This window comes from Drosophila gunungcola, unplaced genomic scaffold (assembly GCF_025200985.1).
Source record: "Drosophila gunungcola strain Sukarami unplaced genomic scaffold, Dgunungcola_SK_2 000001F, whole genome shotgun sequence".
NCBI lineage: Eukaryota > Metazoa > Arthropoda > Insecta > Diptera > Drosophilidae > Drosophila > Drosophila gunungcola.
Window position 1 is genome coordinate 12,776,796 of NW_026453197.1, and position 12,299 is coordinate 12,789,094.

At 38.0% G+C, this 12,299-nt stretch overlaps 1 protein-coding gene across 1 annotated transcript; it reads right to left on the bottom strand.

Annotated features, from left to right (window-relative positions):
- Positions 1–1,793: 1,793 nt before the first annotated feature.
- On the bottom strand, positions 1,794–6,982 carry LOC128262497 (protein dimmed). Its single transcript, XM_052996794.1, has 3 exons — positions 6,702–6,982; positions 3,749–3,967; positions 1,794–3,641 (listed from the first exon to the last, which is right to left on the bottom strand). Exons 2-3 carry the CDS (start codon positions 3,920–3,922, stop codon positions 2,556–2,558), a joined length of 1,260 nt encoding a protein of 419 aa, XP_052852754.1. The 5' UTR covers positions 3,923–3,967; positions 6,702–6,982; the 3' UTR covers positions 1,794–2,555.
- Positions 6,983–12,299: the final 5,317 nt, after the last annotated feature.

Sequence of the window (12,299 nt, forward strand, 5' to 3'; positions counted from 1 at the left end):
TTAATATAATTTCCTTTGCTTGTACCCAACAAATGCTCATCAAAATAGTCCCATCTTAGTATTATTTACAGTACGAGTAATATGTTTAATTAGTATTTTGTTACATTAATATTTGCTCATTTGGGGTTTTTTGTATAACATTAAATATATTGTAATAGACTGTTTCTGTTGGAAAACATTTACATTACACACCTAAGGACTTGCTAAACATCTATATTGCATTTTCCATTAATTACGATTATATTTGGGTTTATTTTGCGCAACAGAATTTGACTAGACTAACTCGTGACTTTACCAATTTGCTTCTGTTCGATGTAAAAACCGTCCGAATACGAATATTGCTCTATGGACCCCACCCAGCACTACTTTCGATGTCTTTACCTAATTGCCGATTCCCTATAATTTCTTTCTTGAGTTTTCACCTAGCTTTATAAACATCTGCATATGTACATATTTGAGTCAAAATCTCCCAAGAGGTTCCACTAACATTAAGCCTACAGCGTAAATCAACAATAGCAAATTTATTTCTTGTATTTTATATTTTATATGTAGAAAATTCGTCGAGTTATTTATTTTGATGATATAGAAAAAAAATGAACAAGAAATTAAAACAAAAATAGTTTATGGTATTATTTGATTATTTAAAATAAACTATAGTTTAAAACATATTTTTAAAGATATTTAATGAAGAGCAAGTTAGTTTTTAGTTTTTGGATTTTTTTTTAAATAATATGATCCATTTGGGAGATTTTATTTGCTATTTATGCGTTTGTAACTGTATTCAAGCTAAATATTTTAACCAACTAACCCAAAATTCGAAATCCTCGCTAATCAAACATAATCAACAAGCTTAACTCGACACCCGAGCGGAAAGAGCCACCCCAACTACTATTTTTCACTTAATTATTGCTAAGACCACATCATCCCCATCCATCCCTCACTCACACACACACACTCACTCACACTCACACACACACACGCACAAACACTCTATCCCCCGAGTTCGACACCCACTGAGCACCGTTATTTTATTACTGTTTACCGTCCGAGCGTTAGTATCCTTGATATATCCGTGTCCTTTTCCCGCCCAACGTGTTTTTGGTATGGCGCGCCATAACGGAAGTGTGCCAATTTCAGTGAGCCATTCGACGTTTCGGTGTGTTAATTGTTTTGTGTGTTAATTCTTCACTACCGCCCTCGCATCCCCTTTCCCGTTGCCTATTCACACATACATACATACATACGTATATCCTTGGTAAATTTCAAGTGCATTAAAAAGATCATGGGTGGTAAATTAACTTATCGGGGGCGACACTTTGTAGACCGTCATTCCTCAGAGTCAGACGCCAGGACTGCTAGTTAACGGTAATTGATTCCTTGTTTTTGTTGCTATTGCTGACAATTATATGCGTAAGTATGTAGTGGTATACGAATGAATGTAAGTAAGCTCAAAGAATAACGAACCTCTCTGAAATACAAAACTTAGCTGAGGGAAACCACTTTTCTTTTGATCGACTTACTTAACATTTAATCAACAGTATTTCACATTTACTTTTGTTTCATAAAACAGTTGCATTTAATAAAATTGCATACGAATGATTAAAAAATAAAATTGGCTTTGGATGATACAAACATAAACGTTATTCAGACTTAATATTTTAAAAACAAAATAATTATATTCAAAAACAACATAGAGAAGATAAAAAATCAATTTAAGTAGTTAAAAATTCTAAACAAAAAATGTTTTAATTTGTCTTGCGAACTAAAGATATAACTTTTAGCTTTCAGCTTAATTAGAGTTCTTCTGTTCTTTGCGTTTTTTCCTCTGTTTTAATATAACCATGTTTGTATAAATGAAATGTAAATATTACAATGAATTCGACGTGAATTTGAACTGCGGTTAATAGTGCATATATATGTATGTACTTTGACTAATTTTACTTCATTAAATCCTATGTCTTATGGAACCCTAAGTTTGGATATATTTTATCTTTTAATTAATGTATACGTATATCTGATGATATTTCAAGTTTCGTTACAGATTCGTAACTAAAACTAGATTTCTGTTTAAAGAAAAAAAAAGTTCGGGAACGGAATTTCTGAAACTTACTTTCTCTAGAGTGTAAGTAAGTTTTAAACTTTAAATATTTTTTAAAATTCTCCACTCAAGTAAGCTGGAAAACACAGAAAAAATTGAATCTCCTCATGAGATAAAACTACTACTTTGACAAATAAATCCGGCTGTAGGCTAAACATTAAATAAGTGGCTTTAAGTAAGGTGTAAAGATCTATCTGCTAACGGGCAAAATCCTTTCAAAACAAGTGGCTGTATGTTATCTTTTAACTCGGCTTACAAGCTTAACAACTCCTTTAGATTCCCTGGTTGTAGATTCTATTTTTTACCAATGAGGTCTATTGCAAAGAAGAGGTCTATTTATAAAATCTTAAAAGCCCATAAATATCGTTCTCTCGAAAATCACTTAAATATAATATAATTGTAGCCCTTCTATTGTATTTATACATGTGTGACTGTCCTTACGATCAGGCCAAACTGCTTAGAGAAACTCTCGGAATGGCTCGTCGAAGTTATCGTTGATATCGGCAAAACTGTTGGCATTGTTGACCCCCACGCCCACACCCACACCCACACCCACGCCCACTCCCACCCCGATTCCAACGCCCACGTTCACTGAGGCACTGCCATTGAGGATGAGTGTGGGCGGCTGTTGCTGTTGCTGCTGCTGCTGCTGCTGCTGTTGCTGCTGCTGTTGTGACTGCATCATGGTGGCTCCCATGTGGCCCCCATGGCCATGGATCGTTTGCTGGTGGTGGGGAAGCGAAGGGAGGTGACTAGACTGCTGCTCCAGCGGCGTCTGCATGTGCATCGGGGCCTGTGGCTGCTGGAGGCTCTGCATCGTGGGACTGGCGTTCACGGCGGCGGCGTTCAGCAGACTGCCATCGGTGGCCGCCAGGAGGGCACAGTCGAAGGCGCCTCCATTGGCCAGGGCATCCTCGAAGCACAGCGTCGTGGCTCCGTTCGCTACTCCTGCTCCTCCTCCTCCTACTCCTCCTACCCCTCCACCCTCCGCCGTGAGATTGGAGAGCAGGACTCCGCCCACTCCACCCGAGTTCAACTCCAAGGCAGCCGCCTCCTCATTCCGCTTGGAGAGTATTATGTGCGTCAGATTGATGATGTAGTTCTTGGCCAGCGTCAGGGTTTCGATCTTGGACAGCCGCCGCTCCATCTCCACGTGCGGAATGACCTCGCGCAGCGACTGGAAGGCATCGTTGAGGCTGTGCATCCGCATCCGCTCCCGTTCGTTGGACTCCAGTCGCCGCATATTCCGTTCCTTTGCATTCAGAGCTCCCTTGCGCCGTCGATTGGCGTTCGAGTTGGCATTGGAGGAGCTGGAGTTGGCACTGTTCGGGTTGAGGGTCGAGGGGCAGGCACTGGCGTTGGCCTGCTGGCCCCGCCCGCGACCTTGGGATCCCCCGCCCCCCTGTCCCAGCACCCCCGATCCCGATCCCTGGCCAGTATTGGTGGCACTGCCGCCTCCATTGCTGCTGCCGCCACCGCCACTTGTGTCATCACTTTGCGAACTGGAGTCCGTCATCTCCAGATCGTAGGTGTTATTGCTTAGCTGGGGAAAAGGAAATAAAAAAAATAAAAATGGAATTATTACATTCACCACATCATCTGGTTTCCATTTTGATTTCAATTACGATTACGATTACGATTACGACCTACCTGTGAGGTGCGTCTGGTGGCGCGGCGCACTGGCCTTGAACTGCCCTCCGCCGACTCCGATGATAGTCCATTGTGTCCGTCTGTGTTGTAGTTGTTGTTGTTGTGATGCAACTGATGTTGCAACTGCATGAAGTCATGACTGCTCATCAGTTCCGTGAGCTGCGAGGCATCCATGATTGTTAAATCTTCCCAAATAATTCGGAATACGACAAGTTTTCACTATAAAAACAATTTTAAATAGTAAAGTTTATGCTTAACAGAACAGGCTTAACCGAACTTGATTACAACAAAAAATTCTCAGTTTTCTTATACCAAAAGATTATGGTCTTGTTCCTATTTACAAAAAATAAAAATAAATAAAATATGCCTATAATAAAAAAAAACAAATACTTTGTTAAGGTAACAATAAATTAATAAATAGTGTTTTGATTTAAAATTATATTCTTATGTACCCCTTAGGCTGAATGAGAAAGTATTATATTATAAAATCATCCATATATTTTCTTGGCAAACAATTTTATATTAGCATTAATTTTTTATCTCTCCCGGGCTGTTTTTGTTTTATTATGCATAATACAAACTATTTTCAAACTGGTATGCTCCCAGCGAGTATTTCGTTGTGGCACTGAAATATTGCATTAGATATTGTTATGTCAATATTGCATATTAGATAATTTTGAAAAAGTAATATTATTTATGTGTCACCAAATCAAATTAAAGTGACACCTGTAATGTTAAACGCAGATAGCAAATTGTGATTAAAGATCAAAGATAACGGCCATCCAAGAATAAAAGATAAAGGCCAATATAAAGTTTGCATATCAATCGGGCAGCAAAACAAGTAAAACTAGAAAGGAAGCTAGCTTCGGCAATCCAAAGCAGTTACAATCAATTAACTAATTTGACCAAATCCTATTGCGACATGTGGAAATTGTTAATACGAATTCTCACAATTTTCTAATGGAACTTAAATTACTATTGATACAGTTTACCGAATTTATTAAATCAATATACACGTATGTGGCAATTTGATGGTCAGACTTATATACTACCTACAATATAGATAAGTGTATCGTGAAAATGCCTTCATTTATCCTTAAATCTGAAGAAAGACTATTTTATGTTGAAACGGATAAACAAGCCGATGGAAATCCTTTCTTGGATTTGCAACTAAAGATTTTACAAAAATATGTACTTTATAGAGTTGAAAATGTATCTTTCATTGAGTTTTAATACCCTCTGCAAGCAGTAATAATCAAGTCACAGTCGTTACAGTAGAAGTCCAACTCAAAGTTTAATTTTTTTACTCGAGAATAATGAATTTGTAGAAGCAAACCGTTATTATCGAGATCTCAGGGACCCAAATATATTTTTAAGGAATATATTTGGGATTGGGTATGCGACTAATATTTAAGAGCTCTGCCATCAGTTGGAAAATATGAATGATCGCGTCGGCATTACAAGAATGTATTTACGCATCCTTTTTCTTGCTGAACACCATTGCACGAATGTAATATACCCATATTTACTGCATTAGTGAGGGGTATTAAGAAAAAACTGAGGGCAAAGCATTTACCGATGAAACGCTTTTGCGGTGTTGTCGTTGTTATGGTTATGCCCTTCGGCTCACCAGCATTTGACCCGGAACCGTGTTGCAGCATTTAAAGCGTGGCACAGACCAAAGGATACGGATACGCGGCATGGGAAATGTACATCGACTTTGTGGTAATAGAAAACGCGCACTTTGCAGTGCATTTCTTTCGCGGTCGGCGTTGAGTGAAACAAAAGTGTCGCTATTATTTAACGACAACAGCTCCTTGGACACTAGACTCTTTGGAGCCTCTTAAAGGAATGTTAAGAAAAATGACGAAGCTTAACACAGCAGGGATCTTCCTCTAGAAGCCAGCATATTAGATTCTATTACATAGTTTGTTTAATCTTTGTAAGTTGTATAACACCGACCCACAGTGATTTTCGTTCACTTTCTGCTTTAGAATAAAAAGCTTTGAAAACAATCTCAATATCTCGTTAATTGTCCCTATTAATTTTAATAAGATATATGTAATGCAATTTTAATTCTGAAGATAAACAAAAATAACTTTATATGGTATTCAATTAAAAAATTTAATATATATATACAAATATCCCTCTAAAATAAACCCTTTTCCCATTCCTTATTGCCAAACGAAGAAAGGTAACGTTATTTCTTTATTTAAATGATTTTCAAATGGATTTGGTAAATTTATAATTTGTTTTTTTTTGTATAGAACTAATTATACTCTTTTTTAAGGGGTTTAGAACTGAAATGACCTAGAAAAGAATATGGAAGTCAAAATAGGTCGCCTATTTTTCCCCCGAACGCTTTTAATGTCGATCCTAGCAACGAGTTGGACGTCTTAATTTTTTCTCCAGGTGGCTTAACTGAAATTTGCACTCCTTTGTCTGGCGGCGGACAGGGGTTTGAGGATCTTGGCTATGTAGCCAGCATTCAGCACCTGGTCTTGTGTAATATTTATTACGCTTTCTACTAAATAAAGCATACTTTTGTGGGCTTTTGTTTGCCTTTTCTGTGTGGGCGGACGCAAGGTTGAAACAACGCTGCACTGCATTTGACAAGTGTATTGGGGATTTTGTCGAGGTATTGCGTTGTGTCAATTCAGTAATTCAGATTGTTACACTCCGTTCAATATAGATTTGTATGACTCAATAAGGCTCAAGTCATTTTATTTGTGTAATACTTGTCAGCATGATCTATTTAAATTTTAGGAAAATTAGCTTTCACTTAAAACCCCTTAAAATACTTTAAAACAATAATATCTGATTCTGATTATACATTTATTGCCCTGTATCTCAGATAAAAATACACTGGTCTTATTGCATCTTCACTTTATAATTCATTTCTTTATTTTAAAAATATTAAATACTTCGCACATTTTAAAATTTGTTAACTTACGAATTGTCAGTACTTTTTAAACACTCAAAAACACTTTTGAAACAGCATTCACACTTTTCCGGTTGGAATATGTATTACTTTATTGTATTCCAATCTGGTTTATCAACCTTAATCCTTGTCTAAATCAACACAATAAATTTTTCACATTCTTTGTATTTTTTTTACACTAGGGATTTTTGTAGATTTCCGCACCAGTGGAATATTATTTTTATAAATTTGCCAACTGAAGCAAGTAACGAAACGGAGCGCACTACGAGTACCGGAAACGCGGAAGCGCTGAGGATGACGGCCACTTGTGGAATGGCTGCAGGAACGAAGCGGCGATGTCGGGCAACCCGAGTCCGGGCCAAAGACGAATCACAGGCCTGGCCGATGGGCCACGAGTCGAGCAACAAGTCCACCCAGCAGAGCCCATCCAGAGGGGGCTGGAGCTTCCACCCGCACGAAACGCCCGAGTCGAAATCGACTGGCGAATGGAGAGCAACTGAAAGGGCTCAAAAGCCGAGTCGTTTTCCGAGTGAGTTTTCCACATTTAACTTTTGTCTTTGCTGCCTTTTCTAGGCAAACAGGCGTAGGCATATTTGGGGTGGCACTAATTAATACTTGAGGATTAAAATATTTTATAGTTCTTAAGTACTATTTAACTAGTACTCGGAAGAAAAACTCAAATAGAATTATATAAAAAAGTTAGTTGTTTTTCTTCGGAGCAGCAAAAAACGGAGTCGTTTTCTGAGTTAGTTTTCCACATTTTATATTTGTTTTTCCTTCTTTTCTAGGCAATTGAGCGTGGGCATATTGGGGTGGCACTCCTGAAATTAAAGGCTCAACTTATGTTGGGTCGACCAATTAATACTTGAGGATTGAAATATTTTATAGTTTTTATGTACTATATGCCCAGTACTCAGAAGAAGAACTTATATAGAATTATATAAAAAAGAGACAGTGCTTTATTTTTGTGTAAACCCTTTGTTTTATTATAGATTTGGTTTCTTTATGATTACAATGTACCGAAAAGGTATTTGTTGTTCTTTGGAAGAAAACATAGAGCATTGAGATGAAATTAGCTTCGTGACAATGATCTTTATTGTCAGGTTAAGTTTTGTGAAAAGATACTAAAGTATTCTCAACATTGCTAGCTATGAAACCAATATACTCAATGGCAGAATCGAAACCGGAAGGGCTTCAAGTCGAAGTCCTTATCATGGTGTACATGGTGTCCCAGTCTAGCACACATATAGTTGCAGTTTCAACCCCCCCCAGCCCGCATTCGCCCGACGGGGTGGCTTGTGCTCCGGAGTTCCTAGACATGCACACCACGTGCTGCGGGCCAACTCCAGACGGGGGGTATTGAAAGAGGGGCGGAGAAATGGGTGGAATGTGGAGAAATGGGTGAATGGGGTGAAATGGGGGGTGGGTGCCTGATTAGCCCCTGTGACGCATGTTGCTCTCAAACGGCCTGCATTCGACTGCGGCCTGTCCTGTCGCCAGCTCCTTTGTCACCAAACCGATTGAGTGAGTGACTGAGTTGTAGACTGTTATTATTATTATCGTCTGTTTGTCCACGCTCTCGTTGCTGTGTGTTATCACAGTGCTTAGGCCCTTATCGGGTGGGCTTTATCTCGTGATAAACTATTGTCGACAGATAATAAAATGTTGCTAGAAAACCTATTTTGTCCATCCGAATGTTGCCAGTTTTCCCCCATTCTTCGCCATGTTTGTGTATGTGGCTTTATATATGAGCAACTATATCTTTTGTTTGATTTGGATCAAAGGGTTTTTAATAATTGTTGCAATATTCAAGAGAAGTCAACCATAAACTTTGATGCGTAGGGCACTGCGCGCAAAAAGAACATCGAATGTTTGAAGTAGGATTGGTATTTGGTGTATTTGACACTAAAGAATATAGAATAGAATTATTTCTTAGTCTTAGTTAGGCAATATTAGTCTTCGATTCTCAATTGAACATATATTAACTTACAATTGCTAGACATTGGACTGAATATTTGATTGATTTTTTATTAAAATACTTTGTTTACATCCTCTAGGAACATAGTTTATTTACTGGAAAGTCTCATGAAACTAAATAAACTTAAGTATTCCTTGGTTAACGTCCCATGTTCCCATTTTAGCTCGGCCCACAAATTCCCCTTCAGCCAAGTAATGCCAAATACAAATTGACAGTTAATATTTTTAAACTGGCAACTGACTGGGGATGGGTATAAAAAGAATAGAGGCAGCATGTTGTCGACAAGGACATTATGTAAATCACACGATGGTAGCGTAAGCAATTGCGTCTCCCACCTCTTTGAGCCGAGACAGGAAAATAATAAACATGAAGGAAAAAAAAAAGGGGGAGATGGATCTGCTGGGGAAAGGAGGGCAAGTGCCGGCCGACTGCACTGGGTGCAAACTGGTTTAGCCGAAAGCAGCTTACAATCCTTCGGAAAGGGTCCTTTTGATTATTTCCATCCTGCAAAGTTTTTGCCGTTTGTGGCTGCCTTGGAGCTTGTGTGTTGCTCACCAACAGTTGGTTGTCCATTTTCCCCTTGACTTATTAAACCGATCATTGCACACGACGTTTCGTCTCGCACAAAACCCAGGCAAACAAAATGCTCAAACGCATTTATTTATAAGCTCTCAACTATTAAAGTTAGCAAATTAAGTAAGAGCCTAGCGAGGAAAATATAAGTTCTGTACTTCAAGCAATTTGAAGTAAATAAAAAGCAGTTATAGAAACTAATGTATGTTATTATTAACTAATTTAATCATTATATAAGAGTGAAATTTTGTTCTCTGATTTAATAAAGCAGTGTCTTAAATTAAAGTTTGCCAAAAAATTTAACTGATCGTTTGCTGTGATAGCCTGTAAACCTGCCTGTAAAATGAGTACAATTTTTGGAACCTCATTCAAAAATATTATTTCTATAAAATTAATAAAAGACCATAGATATTTTTTGTGTTGTTTTTAATACATCTTATAAAGATTACAGTTAGTTAATTTAATAAGCTTACAAGTTTCTGTTAAAAAAATACTTTGACATAATTTCTTAAGATAGCAGATGAGTTTACAAATGTAATTCGAATTTCCTTTTTTTTTCCCCACCATCCCCACCATCAATCCTGGCAACCGCAAACCTGATTCAATCCAGTCCGCGGGCCCAGCAGTCAACGTCTTTAATGCAATCAAATGGGAAGTTTCCAACACACGACTGGCACCATTGAGGCACCCTGATCGACCTTAACACGTTTAGGACACAAATTTAATCACGAGAGTCTATTCCCAGTCCACCAGTCAGCTAAGTCATCAGGCATCTAAGTCGGTTCTTAGCCGGGGCAGGGAAATCGCACCCGCGGTTATTTAAAAATTCTAAAGACAAGAGAAAATATTATAAGGCAATAATAAATAAAAAGGGAGCAAAGCTGCGAACGAGGGAAAAAACGTTAAGTAGGCGTGCCCCGGTCCGCATCCATCGTCAGCCTCTGCCCTCTGGGGCCAAAGCCAAACCATCATCCCGTGCGACTTGTCAAATGTCAATAGCAAAAGAGTCCTCCAGCTCCACCTCCGCATCCGAATCCGCATCCTAGACCTTGTCGTCCTCGACAGCTGCTCAACATTCTGGACCGCTTTCTCCGCTGATCACCGCAAGAAGCCTTGTTGACAGCCCCCAACCAATTCGCACCAGGACCAAAATCCCCCTCCCCGCACTTTTCAAATGGGTTGGTTGGTCAGTCAGTTGGCGTATTTACATTTATTATGGCAAACGCTCCTAGTGCCGAGATTGTCTTATGCACATACATATACTTCTCACATAATCGGCCCTCGTAATATTTACTCTGTGGAAGTAAGGGGGGACCTTTCCCAAATATCAGGGTCAGATTGGTTTAGAGTAGGAGAGTTGAATATTTTTTCGATGGCTTTTAAGTGGTTTTCAACTGAGTGCGTTTTTGGCTGTAAATCAATTTTGGCTAAAGTTTTTATAAAAAATTTATCACTGTTAATAGTAAACATTTACACAAACGACTAATGAGCAGGTTAGATATTTTTTTCTGATTGTTTTGAAAGAAACATTGTTTTTAAAATTTGTTTGTAACTTAGTTTTCAGTAGCTTTGGCCTATAAACACTCTTTCCCATTTTTTCTAGTTTAAGGAGAATTTATTTACATGCCCATTCAAATCAATTTTTGCAACAGAACATGTTTTTTTTGCAATTAGACTACTTTAAGCCAAAGGCGTGATTTTCAGAAAAACGCATATTTTAACAACCACTTCTTGGTTAATAAGTCTCGGCACCCACTTGAAAAGCGAAAACAAAGTATAAATAAATAATTATTATTTACACAGTGGCCGACGGGAAACGAGTGAATTTATAGCACACATTTTGATTTAACGAGCCAGACCGATATGTAACATGTATGAAAGGCAGCTTTTAGTACACGGTTCTCCTTGGCCATATTTACCAAGGCCCCATTTCCTCCCCTCCCCTCCCTCGTATCGCGGGTCGCTTCAGTGGCTCAAGAGTTGCTAATTGGTGTCATTAAAAAGTTGGAGGCGAGTCTTTAAAATATGTCGCATAAGTAAATATTACGCATACGTCATGCGGATGATGGCAAGGAAGAGAGCAGGCTGGATGCCACGACTGCATCTGCTTTACAATTTTAATGTAATCAAAGTTTAACTTATGCCTGATTTGTGATTATACAAATAACAAACTTTACTTACAAAAAAGAATAAACACATTGCAGGTGAGCTTGGGAAAAAAGCACATCGAAAAGGTTGCTATGAAAAATTAGCATTTAAATTACGCGAAAAAGTTCAATGAAGCGCTATTAATTGGAATGTCCTGGCTAGAATGGCAAGTGGGGTGAAAAGTTGGAGGTAGGTATATGGATACTAACGCCGTGTAATGACGTCTAAAATCTGCTTTTGATGGTTTGCGATTTGCACCTTGGAAAGTGACACTACGAATAATTGTTATTGATGGCGGATTACGAGTCTCCAGGATTTGCTGGCGATAAAAATTGTCTGTTTAATGAATGTTATGGAACCATGGAATGTCATTTGCATTGATGGCAGGCCTCTGGGTCTGTTAATGAGTTTCCTTATTTGTCTATTAATTAAATGGTAAATGTATATTTTTTCTTAAGACATCTACACTAGCAATTCCAATTTTAAATTGTTAGGTAAACTTCACTAAATATACAAAATTAAAAATAACAACAAGCCATAAAAATGTGGTTTTAAATAAAACATCCACACTTCAACAAGTCTCAGACCTGTTAAAACTAAAAAGGATCAAAAGACGTTTTTTTTTTTTTTAATTTAAGAAAATAAATCAACGCTTTGGGAATTTTGGCCATCGGCAACGTTCTTCTTACAAGAATTTTAAAAAATAATAAAAATTTAAACATTGAAAAGCATATTTACATACAAAAACACAGAGTTGACTGGTAAAACTTTCACACTCCATAAGAGCGCCAAGGACATCGGAATCACAGCTTCATAATCATTAAAATATCAACCTCCTGCTCTTCTTCTTCATGTGTCTATCAAAAGGACTGAAATGAAAAAAGGCAACGGAAATGTATATTTTAATTTTT